At 49.4% G+C, this 18451-nt stretch overlaps 1 protein-coding gene and 1 long non-coding RNA gene across 2 annotated transcripts; both read right to left on the bottom strand.

The window, feature by feature from the left end:
* Positions 1-2535: 2535 nt before the first annotated feature.
* LOC128422527 (C-type lectin-like) lies at positions 2536-17617 on the bottom strand. Its single transcript, XM_053406621.1, has 5 exons — positions 17582-17617; positions 17029-17098; positions 16566-16657; positions 14721-14873; positions 2536-2694 (listed from the first exon to the last, which is right to left on the bottom strand). Exons 2-5 carry the CDS (start codon positions 17090-17092, stop codon positions 2536-2538), a joined length of 468 nt encoding a protein of 155 aa, XP_053262596.1. The 5' UTR covers positions 17093-17098; positions 17582-17617.
* Positions 7738-14138, bottom strand: LOC128422122 (uncharacterized). Its single transcript, XR_008332436.1, has 2 exons — positions 13378-14138; positions 7738-7902 (listed from the first exon to the last, which is right to left on the bottom strand). It is a non-coding gene; the product is annotated as an uncharacterized LOC128422122 (long non-coding RNA).
* Positions 17618-18451: the final 834 nt, after the last annotated feature.

Genomic DNA, 18451 nt, shown 5'->3' with positions numbered 1-18451 from the left:
GCCGAATACTTGTTCGTACAACACATCACCCCTCATGCGGCCACAGGGCAGAGTCCTGCCGACCTGTTTATGGGCCGCCGCCTCAGGTCCCCGCTCGACCGGCTGCACCCAGACTTTGCCATGGCCGAACCCCCAGGCTGTGCCAATGAGCCATGGTCATTTTTTCCAGGAAACCAGGTCTTTGCCCGGAACTTTGTGGGGGACATTCCTTGGGTGCCAGCCACAGTAGTGGGAGTCACTGGACCTCGCTCGTACCAGGTGGCACTCGAAGACGGAGGCTGTGGGCGCCGGCACATAGACCAGCTTAGGCACAGGGTTGGGGACTTGGACACTATTGTGGTGCCCCCAACTGCGCTCGTGGCTCCGGAACAGACACTTACAGATGGTGAGGCTCCACCTACACCTCTCTCACAAATTGCCAGCGTGGAGCTGAACCAAGCCACTTCAGAGGGTCTGCCAGACTTACCACAGACTCAGACCACTCCACTTGCGGAGGCTCCACCCACAGCAGCGGATCCAGGGGACTTGGTTTCAACGCCAACTAGGGTCGCATCACAGCCTCAGCAAGAATTGGGTGGCCCCCCGGACTTGGCTACCAGTCCCCAGTGGTCTGGCAGAGTTGCCAAGCGCCCAACTTATTTAAAGGACTATGTTGTTGGACATGTATCACTGTTGGTCTAAGTATGTGAAATGTAACCGATATGCTTTTGTGCCTAATTGAACCATTACGTGTAGTGCTGTATGTAAGGAAACCATTACGATTGTAACTAACGCCTTATCTCGGTGGGGAGGGGTGTTATGTACTGAAGTTCTCACCCTGGGCCAGCAGGGGGATACTGTATAGTTATGCAAATGAAGGATCGAAAGTGACGTTCAGTGATTGGATAGTTTGTATGCAAATGAAGGATCGAAAGTGACGTTCAGTGATTGGATAGTTTTAGAAAGTTGCTACAGTTACGTTGTTCTGGAGCTCTATATAAGCAGGCTGACTGAGCTCTTCAGTTCAGTTCTGTTCTGGCCTCTGAATAAACAAGAGCTGTTTGAAGAATTGCTGTGTTGTGTGATATATTCGCCCATAACTTAACAACAGGTGTATTTGGAAGAGAATTTATTGACCACAGGAGAAAAATTCTGTCCCACTGAGTGATGGAAGTTTTAATCTGAAACCTCTGGAAGGCACCAGGTTGGGGAAGCGTGGGCTTGGGCTTCAGAGCACAATACATGGAAAGACTTGGATTCTCGCAGGTAGAAGATGCATCTTGGTCAGTCTCCCAGGTGCTACTGAGCACGTCAGAGTCTTTTCTTGGCCTCAGAGAGTGTATTTGCATAGGTAGGGGTGATTTCCGATGCAATAGTGGTTATTCCACTTCATGTATTCTGGAAGACAATGTGGGAGGATGTTACTAACACTCACAGCCAGCCACCTCAGTGTCCAACTTTGTCGGGGCGGCAGGAAGTCTTGGAAACATGTGGCAGGGAGTTACAGGGGCCTACTAGCAGCAACCCAGTGCTCGGAAACCATGCACCATTCTCCAGCTGTGACGCCAAGGGTGCTCCCCACCCAAAGGGACCCCAGGGCAGATAGTTAACTCTCTATTGTCAAAGCTGACACAGTAGTTTCTGTGATGGCCTGGGACTCAGGCTCAGATTCGGAACCAGAGGAGTCTCAATCCGCACTGGATCCTCTGCCTCAGGCATCATCTGAACCAAGTCTGGGGCCTGATTCTGAAGAGCCCCAGTCTGCACAGGTTCCCCTGCAACAAGGACCACCTGGGCCAAGTCAGGGGCCTGAGCCTGCCCTGGCTCCAGATGCAGGGATAACCGTGTTGCCTTCAGCTGGGCCATCACCTACAGCTGCTCCATTACCAGTTGGGTCAGGAGAGGCTGAGGTGGCCTCTGGGTCTAGTAACCCACCATCATCTCCCGAGCAGCAGAGACTAAGGTCTGAGAGAAGGAGAGACCTGAGTACTCGCAGGAGGAGTGCTCATCTTCGGGCAAGACAGGGAGGTGAGTCACCGGGGGATCAGGACGGCCGTTACTCCGACAGAGATAAAAGGCTGTTGGGCCCTGCCCCAGGTTGCGGGAGCAACATTGCTGCTTGCTGGAACCTGCCTGAGACCCTGTGTCTGACCTACCTAGTTTCCTGCCTTGAGACTTGCCTTGGCCCTGTTGGACTGACTCCTCACAGAATCCTTGGATTCGGGACCGAACCTGGACTGCATTGCTCGGGTTAACCCCTGGGCCCAGCACAGTTTCCACAGTGGTGGATAAACACCCCCCCCCCAGTGTAGCATCTAGGCAGCTATTCATAGGTGGATCTTGATGGAACAGTTGCAGCAACAGGGGGCCATCCTGCCCCACCAGTTTATGCACCTTCCCCTCACAGGCTGCACACATGTAGCCAGAGACTATGCCTACATGGAAACGTCCTCCGCTCTTCCCACTTCAGTCACCTCCTGGTTCTGGGAGTCAGTGGTGCAGGAGAGGGTGGGGAAACACCTGGCCCTTCCCTTCCCTGCCTCTTCCTCCAGTGCTTCAGCCTCCATCTCTGAAGCACCCCATGGCTTCCTCCTTTTGCTCCTCACCATTGCTGAAGAGTTCCACGCAGTGTTCGTCGGTGTCAATACTGGGTAGCCCAGGCGCCCAAGGAGTGTATCTTCCAGTGGTGCCATCTGTCCATTTGAACTGCCAGTTCTATAGAAAGAGAGCAAAAGAGACATCGTCACTGCTGAGGAAGAAAGGGACTTCTCCAGCCCATTCTTCCCTTGTCCAATCAATGGGAATAAGAAGAACATCTGGAGACTCAGAATCCCAGTTCCCACGTTGCAGGGACTTATCTCTTCTAATCTCAGCAGGAATCTCAGCTAAAGCATCCATGGCAGATGGTCACGCAACTTCTGCTTAAAGATCTCCAAGGAAGGAGAGTCCATCATCTCTCGTGGGAATCTGTTCCACTGCAGAATAGTGGATTGCCAACACCTGTAACCCAATCAATATTGTGCTAGTCCATATAACCGTACTTTGTAACAGTTGCTGCTTACTGCAGCTACTAATATGCCATAAGATCCACTGTCCTGCAATATCACATATGGTATGTACAGTTATTTATGGTTTTATATTATTTTTTCTGTAAAATGTGTGAGATCGTGATATTGTATTTATTTGCGTTATTTAGAGCTTTAAGTACTGATGAAGCCCAGGACGGCGAAACAAGGCCAATATTCCGGAAATCCTTGTCTTAGACATGATCACTGCAGATGGTGACAGCAGTCACAAAATTAAAAGACGCCTGCTTCTTGGGAGAAAAACAATGACAAACCTAGACAGCAACTTAAAAAGCAGAGACATCACCTTGCCAACAAAGGTCCCTATAGTTAAAGCTCTGGTTTTCCCAGTAGTGATGTGTGGAAGTGAGAGCTGGACCATAAAGAAGGCTGATCGCCGAAGAATGGATGCTTTTGAATTCTGGTGCTGGAGGAGACTCCTGAGAGTCCCATGGACTGCAAGAAGATCAAACCTCTCCATTCTGAAGGAAATCAGCCCTGAGTGCTCACTGGAAGGACATATCCTGAAGCTGAGGCTCCAGTACTTTGGCCACCTCATGAGAAGAGAATACTCCCTGGAAAAGACCCTGATGTTGGGAAAGATGGAGGGCACAAGGAGAAGGGGGCGACGGAGGACGAGATGGTTGGACAGTGTTCTTGAAGCTACAAACATGAGTTTGACCAAACTGCGGGAGGCAGTGGAAGACAGGAGTGCCTGGCGTGCTCTGGTCCAGGGGGTCACGAAGAGTCGGACACAACTAAACGACTAAACAACAACAAAACAACCTTTCATGTGGATGGTTTGGACTTTATGAACAGACAGGTGGAATGGACACCATTACACAGATGGACCTTATGCATGAACTGGCTATAGAATGATCTGATCCACTGGGTCTTCTGCTTTTTTCATTTGTTGAACTTTATGAGTTATTTCTGTTGAAATTTACAATTTGATACTATGAATAGTATATCTTATTTATCTAAGAACACACCCAGTTACGTCTCATGTGTTTATTGAGTATGTTTTACGTGACCATAGGTCTGTTTGTCGTTGCTTTGAATAGCTCTTACTGTCCGAAAGTTTTTCTGTATGTTTAGTCGGAATCTCCTCTCTTGTAACCCATCGGTTTGGGTCCTTCATTTTTTAAAAGTCCTTCCTGCAATCATGTTCCTAACCACCACTACAAAACAGCCTTGAGGTTTGTCGGTTTGCTTTTGTTTTAAAAGAACCAATATAGGGGTGCATACATTTTAATAAATAAAAGAGAAGAGAAAGCGTTGCCTCCTCATTTTTCCACTCCCTGCTTACTAAAATTTGGCATAGTTGGAAAGCAGACTGCATCCGGTTAACTTGTGTCAACCTGATAATGTTATCCTAAAACCTGAGGCCTAGAGATTTCTGAAGCTACTGCATAGGATAAGACCATGGGTAGGCAAACTAAGGCCCAGTGGCCGGATCCAGCCCAATTGCCTTCTAAATCTGGCCCGCGAACGGTCCAGGAATCAGCGTGTTTTTACATGAGTAGAATGTGTGCTTTTATTTAAAATGCATCTCTGGGTTATTTGTGGGGCACAGGAATTCATTCATTTTTTTCCCTTCAAAGTATAAGACAGTGTCTTTTGTCTTTAAAAAAAACGTTTAGGAGCTACTCTCATTTTCCTGCTCATATTAAATACTGCCCCTCAATGAGGCCAAATGACGTATGTGTACCCCTGTGTACCCCCAGGGGAAAAAGCACCGGGATAAGACAGCAGAGACATAAAGCTAGAGGAACTTGCCTCTGAGCAAGCATGCACTGGAGAAATTTGCAAATGTTGAGAAAATGGCTATGCCATTTGCAAAAAGAAAAAGAAAAAAAGGATTTCTTCCCCCCCCCACCTTGTTGGAAAGGATCAAGACTTGGTCCTCCAATGTTCATGCTGAAGAGGAGATCTTGGCAGGTACAGCTGTTCTCTCCCCCACCCCACGGCAGCCCCACTTTCACAAAAAGCATACCTGCCACGATCCCCTCTTCTTCAGAGATGATAAAGGTGTGGGAGACCAGTCATCATCTTCTCCATCCAGCCACCTTCCAAAGACAGCCCCGTATGGTCAAAGTGAAGCCTTATTTACCTAGGGATCCATCAGCCACGCCATCCCCGGACCTTGGAGGGAACAAAAGTACCAGGAAAGCAAAATCTTCTTTGGAGAAAAGCAGTTTATTATCTGTGCACAGAGACAACCAGCAGAATAAATTCTGAAAGACTGGCTGTAAATACATGGCATTTGGCAGGCATTCTTATACTGTAGGTACACATTTCTCCACCAATCACCAATTGCCAACCTATAGGTACACCTTCCTTCCACCAATCACCAATTGCCAACCTATAGGTACACCTTCCTTCCACCAATCACCAATTGCCAACCTATAGGTACACCTTCCTTCCACCAATCACCAATTGCCAACCTATAGGCACACCTTAGGAGGATAATCACGTTAAGCACGTTCCTTACCCATTTCCCTGTCTTTTGAGCCTACGTGGCTCCTCTTATTCTTTACTTGACCAGTGTCACAAGCCAAACCTGCTTAAGCAATCTTTATTGGAATCTAAAGCCAAAGCTTGCTCAGGCAATCTATATTGCTACAGAGCTAAACCGTCCCTTCCTTCATTCCCTCCTCTTCTTTTGGACAGCCTTCTGGCTCGTCCAAGGCAATAGGCTGGTATTCACGCATCAAAGCTATCACTCGGGGACCCATCATGCGCGACATTGTTTTGTGCACCATATTTTGCAAGCATTGCACCAAGCAGGGAATACAGAAGCAAAGAAGCAATAAAAATAAAATTGGTCCTAAGAGCATAAAAAACATTCCTCTGAGCCACCCATTTGGCAAAAGCTTATCTAGCCAAGACATATTCCATCCTTCCCACACTTGTACAGGGACGTGTGCCACCTTCTCAATACTTGCGGCTAGATTACGGATGGCTTCACCATGATCTGAAATATTGAAGCAGCATGCTCCACCAGTCAGGTTGAGGGCAGCACAAAATCCTCCTTGTTTGGCCAGAATAAAGTCCATTCCCAAACGCAGCTGGAGGACAGCAGTGCGGGTCTCATCCAGCTGGGTAGCAACAAGGCGAAGGGCGGTGGCCGTTGCATTGGCCACAATCTCTACTACTGCCTGGAGTCGGATTATGCGATTTAGATTGTACATGGGCTCTCTGGCACCTGCTACTAACTCACCAGGGTTCCAGGAGGCCGGATCATAGTGGGCAATTATTCGCTCAGGTGGCCATTCATCCTTTCCCCACGTCTGCTTGCTCCCTGAGGCTATATTCGTGATATCAACAGATCTGTGATTGCGATGGGGAAATAAGGTGGTAGGGAGCAGCCACATGGGGGGTAAAAGGAAGGCTGGATAACAATTGCCCCACCAACCGTTGGGGAGGTGGTGGAAAGCCTTTGTCCCACAAATCCAATATACAGGATCCTTGTTCTGGGTGGCCATATGGTCACCCATAGAACTAAAAGCTAAAAGATTTAAATTGGTGCAGGCTCCGCCACACTCAGTGGTATCAGTGGGGTTACACGTACACTTGCATGAGGAGCGCCCAGTAAAAGTTATATTGTGTCCAAGGGTGGCATTTTTGGTCTGGTTGACACAGAACCATCCGGGAATCCGATAAACACGGAGGGGATAGGGATGATTCCAGTATGGGCCCCACTGGAATTTACTTCCAGTATACTGGATTCGGGTCCGATTAAGAGGCAACGGAAGCAGGGGCATGCCCCCAGCCGCATCCAGAGGTCCCAAGGCACAAACAAGGCAACGGGTCCTATTCTCCTCCTTAGCTACCATTTCTGCCGTTTGCAGCCAGCGGTTGTAAGGGTTGTGGATGCCCCGCGTGACCATGATACGGGTAATGTTTACCTGGGAGATCCAGGACCCTACTTCCCCCTGGGCCAGAGCGCAGGCGGGTTCCCCAACTAGGAAGAGAAGGAGAACTGTCAGTGGGATGGAGGAGGGACGCTTCTTCCCGCAAATTCTATGGCGCTCGTGCCAGCAAAAAAAGAGACACATCCACGTGACAAGGGCAGTTGAGATAACTCCCACCCACCAACCCCAAGAATGCCAGGGCTCTCCCCACCACAGATCAGTCATGGTATGGGTCTGGAAAGGGGGTTGGGGTTATCCGGACGCTCAAGTTGGTTAGGGAAACAAGGTCGGGGATACCTCCAAGCGTCAAACCCTATGGTGTGGAGATAAAACTCCTCAATCCCCGGGGGATGATGGTACCCCTGATGGGTGGAGGATAACCTTACCCCCCAAGGAGAGGGTACCCACGGTGGATGGGCCACTACACACCCACACGAATAGGTAGCCGCCTGTAAACTGCAAATGCTTGGTGTCAAAATCCCCACTGCTTCCTCCTCATACCATATAATGCATACTAAAGTTCGTTCAGGGTTCTGGACGTTATCAGGGGACAAAGGCTGCAAGGCTGGAACGTTGGAGGCGCTCCCGGTGGGCGCCCCTCCCATCCAATTCTTCAGCTGTGCGTAGAGATATCAGCTTCCGGTGTGATATCAGCAGAGCGGTCGTCTGCCAGGCGTCTGGCGATAGTCAGCCGGAGGGAGTTCTCTGGATCTGGTGTAACTGTCCAGTCTGAAATAGCTTTCTTCACTCGAGTATGGTGGACCCACGGGGTGATGCCAGCAACCTTCACAGCAGTAGGTGTAGAAAGTAGCACAGTGTATGGTCCCTTCCAGCAAGGCTGTAGGGGGGCTCGCTGCCAGTCTTTCACCCACACTTCATCACCTGGCTCGAACTGATGGAACGGTTCAGTTAACACACATGGGGTGCGAGCCTGGGTCCACCTGTTGAAACAGGAGAGAACTTGGGAGAGTGACTGTACATAGTTATTCAATTGCATATCTTGGCTAGCATATGGAGTTAACATTCTAACATAGGGGACTGGTCTCCCAAACAAAACCTCAAATGGTGACAAATGGGTCCGCTTTGACGGGAGGCTGCGGACCCTGAGCAATGCCAAGGGCAACATGGCCACCCAATTAGACCCGGTCTCCTGCGTCAGCTTGGACAGCTGATTCTTTAGAGTTCTGTTCATTCTCTCTACCTTTCCAGAACTCTGGGGTCTATAAGCAGTATGCAGCTTCCAGTTGATCTGGAGCGCCTTTACCAGTCCCTGTAGGACTGCGTGAACAAATGCTGGTCCATTATCAGATCCTATGGACCTTGGCAATCCATAGCGAGGGATGATTTCCCTAAGCAGGCACCTGGTTACTTCAAATGCCTTTTCAGTCTTTGTTGGCCATGCTTCGACCCATCCGGTGTAGGTGCACACTGCCACCAGCAGGTAGCGGTGTAGTCCACAACGGGGTAATTCAGTAAAGTCCACGACAAGATCTTCCATAGGTGCAGTTCCACTATGCTGACTCCCTGGGGGAGCCAGTGGTCCGGCTCTGGGATTATTCTTTTGGCATAGCAGGCATTTCCTGGAGATCTGGGCTGCCAGTTGGTAGAGGTGGGCTATATAGAAGCACTTCCCCAGCTGCTTGGTTGTAGCATCGGGTCCTATGTGGGTTGAACCATGATATCTCTGAATTATCTGCCGAGAAAGAGACTCTGGAATCCATATCCTGTCATCATGGGTAAGGTACCATCCTTCTTTGGACAATGTCAGTTCCTGGGCGTCTGCAGTGTCCTTTTCCTGCTTTGTGTAAGCTGGCTTGTCAGCGGTGCTTAAAATCTCTTCTGGGACCAGTGCTCCAATAACCGAGGCGGGGGCCAGTTCTTGGGCTGCTTCCTTGGCTACTCTGTCTGCCAATCGGTTTCCTCTGGCCACTTCCCCTGGTCCAGTCTTGTGGCCATAGCAATGGATAACTGCCACTGCCTCGGGCTCCCATACAGCATCCAGAAGGTTCAATAGAGCTTGTGGGTGGGCCACCTGGTTTCCTCTGGAGGTAAGCAAACCTCTTTCTTTCCATAAGGCTCCATGGGCATGTAAAGTCAGGAATGCATACTTAGAATCTGTATAAATGTTTATCTCCTGTCCCTTTGCCAGGTTCAGGGCTCTGGTAAGCGCAGTTAGCTCTGCCAGCTGGGCCGATGTTCCAGGCGGGAGTGATTTTGCTTCGATCACCTGGTCTTCCAGGGCTACCACTGCATAGCCTGCTTTCCGCTGTCCAGTCTCAACAAAGCTGCTTCCATCTACAAACCATGAAGGCCAGTGGGGGTTTGCCTCATCTTTTAGGTCAGGTCTGCTGGAATATACTTCATCCATCACTTCAATGCAATCGTGCGTCTGCTCCTCACCTTCTCCTACCGGTAACAGGGTAGCTGGGTTGAGGGCGGTAGTAACCTGGAACTTCAAACGCGGGTGCAACAACAGCATCTGGCACTTTCTCATCCTTGCTTGGGAGAGGAAATAGGTACCCTTCATGTCGAGCAGAGCTGGGACTGCATGCGGGGTCACACAAACAGTGTCTTGGCCAAAAGTAAATTTGTCTGCCTTATTCAGTAGGGTAGCTACTGCCACAACTGCTCTCATACATGGCGGTAAACCTTGTTCTGTAGGTGTCAGGCGCTCAGATAGGTATGCCACAGGCTGTTGCCAGCTTCCCAGTTTTTGGCATAGCACTCCCTTTGCTGTTCCCTGGTCTTCATCCACAAACAGGGAGAAAGGCTTTTCTGGATTTGGGATACCCAGCGCTGGTGCTTGTTGCAATGCCCTTTTCAAATCCTGGAAGGCCTGTTGCTGCTCTTCTCCCCACACAAAGGGGTCCTTTTCCGTCCCTCTGGTTGATTCGTGCAGAGGCTTGGCAATTGTGCTGTAGTCTGGTATCCATATTCTACAGAATCCTGCCGATCCCAGAAAGCCACGAAGTTCTCTGCGATTTTTTGGTTTTGGAATCTGGGTAATGGCTTGCTTCCTCTCTTCCCTTAGGGTCCGTTGCTGATAAGATATATCAAATCCAAGATATTTCACGGTAGGTTGGCATATTTGGGCTTTTTTCTTAGATACTCGGTATCCCGCTTCACCCAGATGGTTCAGCAAGTCCTTGGTGGCTTCCATACACGTGTCTTTGTCTGAACAAGCCAAAAGAAGATCATCCACGTACTGCAACAAGACTCTGCGTGGGCTGGTGGGGAAGCTAGACAAGTCCGATGCCAATGCTACCCCAAAAAGGGTTGGAGAATTCTTGAAGCCTTGTGGAAGCCTTGTCCACGTGTATTGCACCCTGGTGCCTGTTCCTGGATCTGTCCATTGAAATGCAAACAGGGGCTGACTTTCCTCTGCCAGGCGGCAGCAGAAAAATGCATCCTTCAAGTCCAATACTGTGAAACAACATGCAGTAGGAGGTATTAGACTCAGCAGCGTGTAAGGATTGGGCACATTGGGGTGGAGGGTTTCCACGGCCTGGTTGACCAATCGAAGGTCTTGGACTGGACGGTACGTGCCATCTTCCTTCTTCACCGGCAAGAGTGGGGTGTTCCACTGAGATTGACACTGTCTCAGGATGCCATGGCGAAGTAACCGTTCCAAATGTACCCATACTCCCTCCGCAGCTCTTCGGGGGATAGGATATTGGTTCACAGCCACAGGGTTGGCGAATGGCTTGGGCTTGACTATTATAGGTGGGATGTTCTTTGCCATTCCGGGCGGGTTGCTTTCTGCCCACACATCAGGGGTAACTTCTTGCAGGAGGTCCTCTGAAATAATCCCCTCCTCTTCTTTTACCATCATTAAGCGCCAATGTTCCCTTAAGGGTACCTCTAAGGAGAATTCCCCTGCTGGCCCTGTGGTCATTGTTACTTCTCCCGTTGGTTGGAAAGAAATCTGGGCTTGTAATTTTGATAGCAGGTCTCGGCCCAATAATGGGATGGGACACTCCGGTATATACAAAAACTTGTGTTGGACCACTTGACCGCCCAAGCTACAAGCAACAGATTGCAGGAATGGGGCTCTTTGTGATTTGCCTGTAGCTCCTATTATATTAATTGTTTGCTTGGTGGGCTTGGATACTGGTACTGGCAAAACAGAGTGGGCGGCTCCGGTGTCAACCATGAAGGGGATGGTTCGGCTCCCTGTTTGTATTTTGACCATGGGCTCACGGGAACCTAAATCAGCTGGGCCCGGTCTGTCCTAATATTCTTCTTCTTTCTCTCTCAGGCTCATTGCGCCGGGCTGTCTTTGGGTTGGGGGGTGCCAGGGGGGTCCCTGTCCTTGTCCTCTACCCCTGCCAACATTCGCCAATGTCCAGGGTCTCAGTTCCTGTCCAGATCCCACGGGGTTTGGCCCTGGGACTCGTTCTCCTCGTCCTCTTCCATCTAAGTGAGCCTGTGGGCATTCTCTTTTCCAGTGCCCTTCCTGCCAGCAGATGGCGCACTGGTTCCTCCCCAGACGGCCTTGTCCTCCTCCCTGGGTGCTTCCTCTTTTATGAGGGGTGGGTGTGGTAGCCTGTAATGCCATCAACTTTTTTGCTTGATATTTCTCTTTCTTCTTTTGTGCCTCTTCCTCCCTCTGATTATAAGTGGTTTGAGCCAATTCTAGCATCCACTCAAGGGTGTGGCCCATGAAAGCCTCGTGTTTCTGGATTTTTCGGCGGACATCGGGTGCTGCCTGAGCTACAAAGGCAGTTTTTATGATAGGGGCATTGACAGCCTCATCTGGGTCCACAGGGGTATACTGGCGGTAGGCTTCCTTCAGTCTTTCCAGATAGGCGCCTGGGGGCTCCTCACTCCCTTGCATTATCTCCCTGATCTTGGCAAAATTAGTAGGCTTCCTGGCTGCCCTTCTCATGCCATTTAAGACATTCTGGCGATAAGTGGTGAGGGCGTTTTGCCCCTCAGTGGTCTGATAATCCCAATTCGGTGTATTTTCAGGATATCCTGTTGCAACAGCTTGATCTCCTGCCCCCTGCGCTCTCATGTGTGCTCGGGCTTCAGCATGAATTCGCCTAGCCTCTTCTGTAGTTAGCAGGGCATCCATCAAATATTGCACATCATCAAAAGTCGGATTGTAGGTTTTGAAAATTCCCTCAAACAGCTTTATTATTTTTGCTGGGTTTTCCTCAAATGAAGGGTTTTGGTTCCTCCAATTACAAACATCTGCACTAGAGAAGGGGACATGTTGAACTGTATAAGTTCTATTGGGCACCACCCCGTTAGGTCCCGCAGGGGCCGGAGGGTCATACACTCTACGCAGAGGCATCACTCTGGCCGCGCCCTTTTTCTGTGCTTTATGTGCCCTATGGAGGGTCACTCTTTTCGCCGCCCTTCCCCACTCTCTCTGCCACTTCCTTTTATGTTGCCCTGTACATTCCGCTGCCTTTAACAAATAGTGGCTGACATCCACTTCTTTTGCATAAGGTTCCACATACTTCCTTAAACGTTCTGCCTGCTCCTCTGTCCATGTCTTGTTATTATTTGTCAGCTTGACTAATCTTTCTACAAACTCTTCATCCTCATCATCCTCTTCTCCTTCTGACTCATCAGTCTTGGGTTTGGGCTGGGGGCCAGCTCCTCCCAGTGCCTGGGGACCTGGGCCTGGTGGAATTGCCTGAGGGGCAGTTGGTGGAGCATAGGGTGGAGGTGGTTTAATAATTCCTCCCTCCTCATCTTCTGGGTCTGGTATCACTGGGGGCCTTTCTAACTTCCCTGCCGGTCGAACTGCACAAACTGTACTTTGTGGGGCGTCGCCTCGGCAGGCTTTCAACCACGGTGGGTTCTTTTCTACATTGGTTTTCCAAGTAGAAATATAAGGGATCTGGTCTGGGTGGACATTCAAGATATTTTGATATAGTGGGCTGATTAGTTGCAAATTAAGACTGCCCTCCGATGGCCAATTAGTTTGTTGGGGCCAATCAACTTCACACAATGTCCTCATCCTCTGTCTTCTCAATTTGATTCCCCAATCATCATGCTTTGTGGCTGCTTTCCAGTTGTTTAAAAAACATTCCAGAGGACTACATTGGCTTGCCCCAGACCCCTTTTTTTTTTTTTTTTTTTTCCAGATACTCTGCTCCTAACAGGTTGTAAATTCTTTCACACTCCACACACTACAGCCCTACAATCGCTCGGCCAAGGGGGACACTAAGCCCTGGCCCACACTTGACAATTCAGTCACTAGAGTATCTGACATGCAACATACAACATACAAAACACACCAATATAATTTCAACATGTAACACACTAAATACACCAAAATAATTTCCCCCTGTTTCCCTTTTTACCAAACCTTACTGGCGGCACTCTACTGCACAACCAGTTGAGGCTGATCAGGCCTCGCCCTTTTCCCTTGGGCCCACGCCCTTTTCCCTTGGGCTTACCGTTTTCCGCTGCGGACCTGTCCCCTCGGCGCCGTCCTCTTTGTTTTTCTCCCTCAACAAGATGTCTCCACTACAGGACAGTGTGGCCGGCTTCCCCCACGAAACAGGCGGGGTGCGCGCTGAAGCCTGCAAACGCTGCTGAGCTGTTCACCTTGGTTGAGCCTGGCCCTCCGGTCCGTATTTGGGGAGGGGGCTTATCCCGGACGAGCCCCCAAAGAAATGAAGCCTTATTTACCTAGGGATCCATCAGCCACGCCATCCCCGGACCTTGGAGGGAACAAAAGTACCAGGAAAGCAAAATCTTCTTTGGAGAAAAGCAGTTTATTATCTGTGCACAGAGACAACCAGCAGAATAAATTCTGAAAGACTGGCTGTAAATACATGGCATTTGGCAGGCATTCTTATACTGTAGGTACACATTTCTCCACCAATCACCAATTGCCAACCTATAGGTACACCTTCCTTCCACCAATCACCAATTGCCAACCTATAGGTACACCTTCCTTCCACCAATCACCAATTGCCAACCTATAGGTACACCTTCCTTCCACCAATCACCAATTGCCAACCTATAGGCACACCTTAGGAGGATAATCACGTTAAGCACGTTCCTTACCCATTTCCCTGTCTTTTGAGCCTACGTGGCTCCTCTTATTCTTTACTTGACCAGTGTCACAAGCCAAACCTGCTTAAGCAATCTTTATTGGAATCTAAAGCCAAAGCTTGCTCAGGCAATCTATATTGCTACAGAGCTAAACCGTCCCTTCCTTCAAAAGTTAAGACAGAGCTCTGACTTGCATGCTGGACTCTCAGGTATTTCCCAGAAAGGTGGATGGCTAACCATTTTCCTAAACGCTCACCTGACACCTGTGTTCCCTTTTCTGCTCTTTCCCTCCATGCAGGAACTGTTAGTTTCTGTTTACTTGCTGAGCAGCTGCTTGCAAGTTACAGGGCTGTGTTTACATTCCACAGTCCAGATACTGTTGGATTCTCACGGGAAAGGGAGACGGGATATGACGTTACTGGTTTCCTGTTTCCTTTGTTCTTTCGTTTTCCTTTCTTCTGTTGCTCTCTGCTCTCATAGAGAGAACATGTATATTCTTTGCTCTCTGCATAGCTTAGTAATAAAGCATAGCAATGTAGCCATACCTGCCTCGTCCTTCCGTTGTGGACTTTGTTGTTTTAATGCTCTGCTGGGAGGGCTCAAAAAGATGAGCCTTATCAGCTCGGACGACCGGAGCTGAAATTTCAATATTTTCAGCTGGTTTCCCTGCCCCTTGCGGCTGCCATTTTGAACAGTCCCTGAATATTGATTAGAAAGAGCACCGCCTGCCCAGACTCACGTTTTCACTCCCAGTGTTGGGGTTGTGCAACCCGATCCATATATGTTGACTCCCTTTATAGTTCTGGCTCAGATGTTGCGACAGGGCCTTCATGTCGTCTTCATCGTGAATGGAGGCAAGATGGCCATTCTCACCAAAGGCCTGGCAGGCAACCTGAGGGAGACCAAAAAAGAGCACCCCAGAGAATGGGGGACGCCATTGGAATTGACTTGAACATTTCAGTAGGCTTCTCCTTCATTCTGTCCCTGTGCCTGGACAGCAACTTCTGAGCAGTAAGAGGAGACATTTGCAGTCCATGTAACCACCACGGGCTGAGCATGTACAGTGGTACCTCGGGTTACATACACTTCAGCTTACAGACTCTGCTAACCCAGAAATAGTACCTCGGGTTAAGAACTTTGCTCCAGGATGAGAACAGAAATCGGCGGCAGCAGGAGGCCCCATTAGCTAAAGTGGTGCTTCAGGTTAAGAACAGTTTCAGGTTAAGAACGGACCTCTGAAACGAATTAAGTACTTAACCCGAGGTACCACTGTACTGCAAAAATTACAGAAATCTAGAATTGTAGAGTTGGAAGAGACACCAAGGATCATCTAGTCCAACCCTCTGCAATGCAGGAATGTGCAACGATCTCGTACGGGGATCAAACCTGTGACCTTTGCATTATCAGCACCATGCTCTAGAATGCACTAAGTACCAGCATGAACTGAGTTGGTGTCATGAGAAGGTAAAAGGTAATGGACTCCTGGACAGTTTGGTCTAGTCAAAGGCGACTCTGGGGTTGCGGCGCTCATCTCGCTTTCAGGCTGAGGGGGCCTGTGGCGTTTGTTCACAGACAGGTTTCCGGGTCATGTGGCCAGCAGGACTAAACCGCTTCTGGTGCACAGAGGACCATGAGAAGTGCCGGAGCGCATGGAAATACTGTTTACCTTCCCACCACAGCGGTACCCATTTACAGTGCTTTTTTTCTTAAAAAAAGGTTTAGGGGTACTCTCATTTTCCGACTCATATTGAAATACTACCCCTCAGTGAGGCCAAACGTAGATTCACAAAATATTTAGGGGTATGCGTACCCCCAGAAAAAAGCACTGCCTATTTATCTATTTGAACTGCTGAGCTTTCGAACTGCTAGGTGGGCAGGAGCTGGGACAGAGCAACGGGAGCTCACCCCGTTGCGGGGATTCGAACCGCCGACCACCTGATCGGCAAGCCCAAGAGGCTCAGCGGTTTAGCCCACAGCGCCACCTGCATCCCACTCATGAGAACCACAAGCACAAACAAGCAGTGAGCCAAATCCCTGATAAGGACGCAAGTCAAGGCAAGCACAGCCTGGGAGTTTGCAAAGCCAGTTTTTTCCCCAGGGGGATGCACCCCACAAAGAGTTACTGTATTTTTTGCTCTATAAGACACACCAGACCATATGACACACCTTGTTTTTGGAGGAGGAAAACAATACAAAAAATATTCTGAATCCCAGAAGCCAGAACAACAAGAGGGATCACTGCACAGTGCTCCCTCTTGCTGTTCTGGCTTCAGTGATAGCTGCGCAGCCTGCATTCGCTCCATAAGACGCACACACATTTCCCTTTACTTTTTAGGAGGGAAAAAGTGTGTCTTATAGAGCGAAAAATACGGTAAGCTTCTGAATACTAGCTGCTGGAAACCGCAGGAAGAGAGAGTGCTCTTGCACCCAAATCCATCTTGCAGGCTTCCTGTAAGCCTGTGGTTGGCTGCTTTGGGAACAGGAGATTGCACTAGATGTGTTGGCCTGATCCTGCTGGCTCTTTTACTGTGCTTAAGTTTTTAATGAAATACATCCCTGGTTCAAGCCACTCTTGGTCCCATACCTCTGCATCTTGCCATTGCATAGTAACATTGAAGAACCCAAAGCATTGATTTCCTCGCTTGAGCCAGCCTGTGAGGCAGCTGGAGTCTGCGCCTGGTGAAAGAGAAGGGAAAGCTGAAGTACTGTCCAAGGTGAGGCCTTAAGAGGGAGGGAAGGAGGATGGCAATGCAAGCCTAATAAAGACCGAGAAGCTGAAGGAAACCCTAGAGCAGCCTTGTGCCTGCCAGATGCGTTGGGCTAAAACACAGCACAGCTGTGTGGTGCTGAGGCTGCTGGGAATTGTAGTCCAAGCAGTTGGAGGGCACCAGGTTGGCAAAGGCTGACCTGGGGGGAAGTGGCAATGAGGGTGGAGCAAGCAGTTGTCCATTGAAGAGGGGTGGCCGGGTGCCGAGCCCACTTGGTTTTGGAGAAGACTTTACTTGGCTCGTCTCAACCAGGGTTTGATGAGCCCAACTTAGTCATACCTTGCAGGGAAAGGAAAGCCAGGAAAACCGCAAGGGAGAGGTTGAAGGGAGAGAACGGCCCCATCTGCACCTGTGGAGAGAGAACATTTTCTTCTAATTCTGTGAGAACAGGATGCTTGAACAGGTGGGCCACCAGCCTGACCCAGCCAGCTATTAGAATCACAGAACCTTTGAAGGGACCTTGAGGGTCGTCTAGTCCAACCCCCTGCAGATGCAGGAATACTACCGGAATTTCTTTTCCCTTCTCCCCACTCATATTCATAGATTTCTTTCTCCCTGCTTATCAAAGCAGCATTGCCCCTCAATTTTCTTTTTCTTTTCTTTTTTACAAAAAACCCCAAAAACAATACACAGACTTGAATTTGGCAAGAGGTTCGTGGCATTTCTGTAAAGTTAACCAGCAATACCTCAGATAATTTAATAAACGCATCCATCAGGAGCAAATGAGAATAGGCGTCTACATTTCAAAGGTAGCACCGTTTGGGTTTCATCTCATCAAAGGAGCTGCAATTACTGGCAGAACCAAGGAGACCCAGCCGCAAAGGCTACTCACCTGTCCCTCTGCTTTGGTTGTCCAAAATGCCGAAACCTCTCTTCCTTCCTCTAGAGAATTCTCAACTCTCCTGGGGCATTTATCGACCAACAGTTGCGGGGACGGCGATTGCAGGCATCAAACGCGAGCACCGTGATCCCACGCAGAAACCCCGTGGCAAGTGAGCAGTTAATGGTTACGGAAAAGTCCAAACAAACTGAACGTGGTGGGTGGAATATGTTAACTTTCAGAGTGATGCCTCCAACATCTTTTAAGAACTTTTTAAAATTGCAAAACAATTTACATAAATAAAACATAAAACACAACACAAACTGCCTCCACACACTCACACAGGACCTTCACTGCCTTCACTGGTTCTGATTTGAAAGAGAAGTAGAGCTGGGTATCATCTGCATATTGATGGACACCCAGCCCAGACCCCCTGATGATCTCTCCCAGCAACTTTATATAAATATTAAAAAGCATGGGGGAGAGGACAGAGCCCTGAGGCACCACACAAGGGAGAGCCCAGGGGTCTGAACACTCATCCCCCAACACCACTTTCTGGACATGGCCCAGGAGGAAGGAGGGGAACCACTGTATAACACTGCACCTGGCTCCCATCGCCTCTAGATAGAGAAAACTGTTCTCTGTTTTTCCCATGCATGTCTACTTCCATAAATTTCCATTCTTTCCTCAAAGAATCCTGGGGGTTGTAGTTTGTTAAGGCTGCTGGAAGGTGTTAAAGGTAAAGGGACCCCTGACCATCAGGTCCAGTCATGGCCGACTCTGGGGTTGCGACGCTCATCTCACTTTATTGGCCGAGGGAGCCGGAGTACAGCTTCTGGGTCATGTGGCCAGCTTCTGGCAAACCAGAGCAGCGCACAGAAA

This window comes from Podarcis raffonei, chromosome 10 (assembly GCF_027172205.1).
Source record: "Podarcis raffonei isolate rPodRaf1 chromosome 10, rPodRaf1.pri, whole genome shotgun sequence".
NCBI lineage: Eukaryota > Metazoa > Chordata > Lepidosauria > Squamata > Lacertidae > Podarcis > Podarcis raffonei.
Note: the sequence above shows the minus strand (reverse complement) of the source record. Positions and strands in the feature narration are given on the sequence as shown.

Bases quoted from the DNA above. Each gene is read 5' to 3' on its own strand.
- LOC128422527 (XM_053406621.1), bottom strand. From the start codon at position 17,092: ATGGGGCCGTTCTCTCCCTTCAACCTCTCCCTTGCGGTTTTCCTGGCT. The intron at 16,658-17,028 runs GTATGACTAAGT...CTCTTTCACCAG, and splicing joins GGCTTTCCTTTCCCTGCAAG to GCGCAGACTCCAGCTGCCTC. The intron at 14,874-16,565 runs GTATGGGACCAA...GGTCTCCCTCAG, and splicing joins TGCAATGGCAAGATGCAGAG to GTTGCCTGCCAGGCCTTTGG.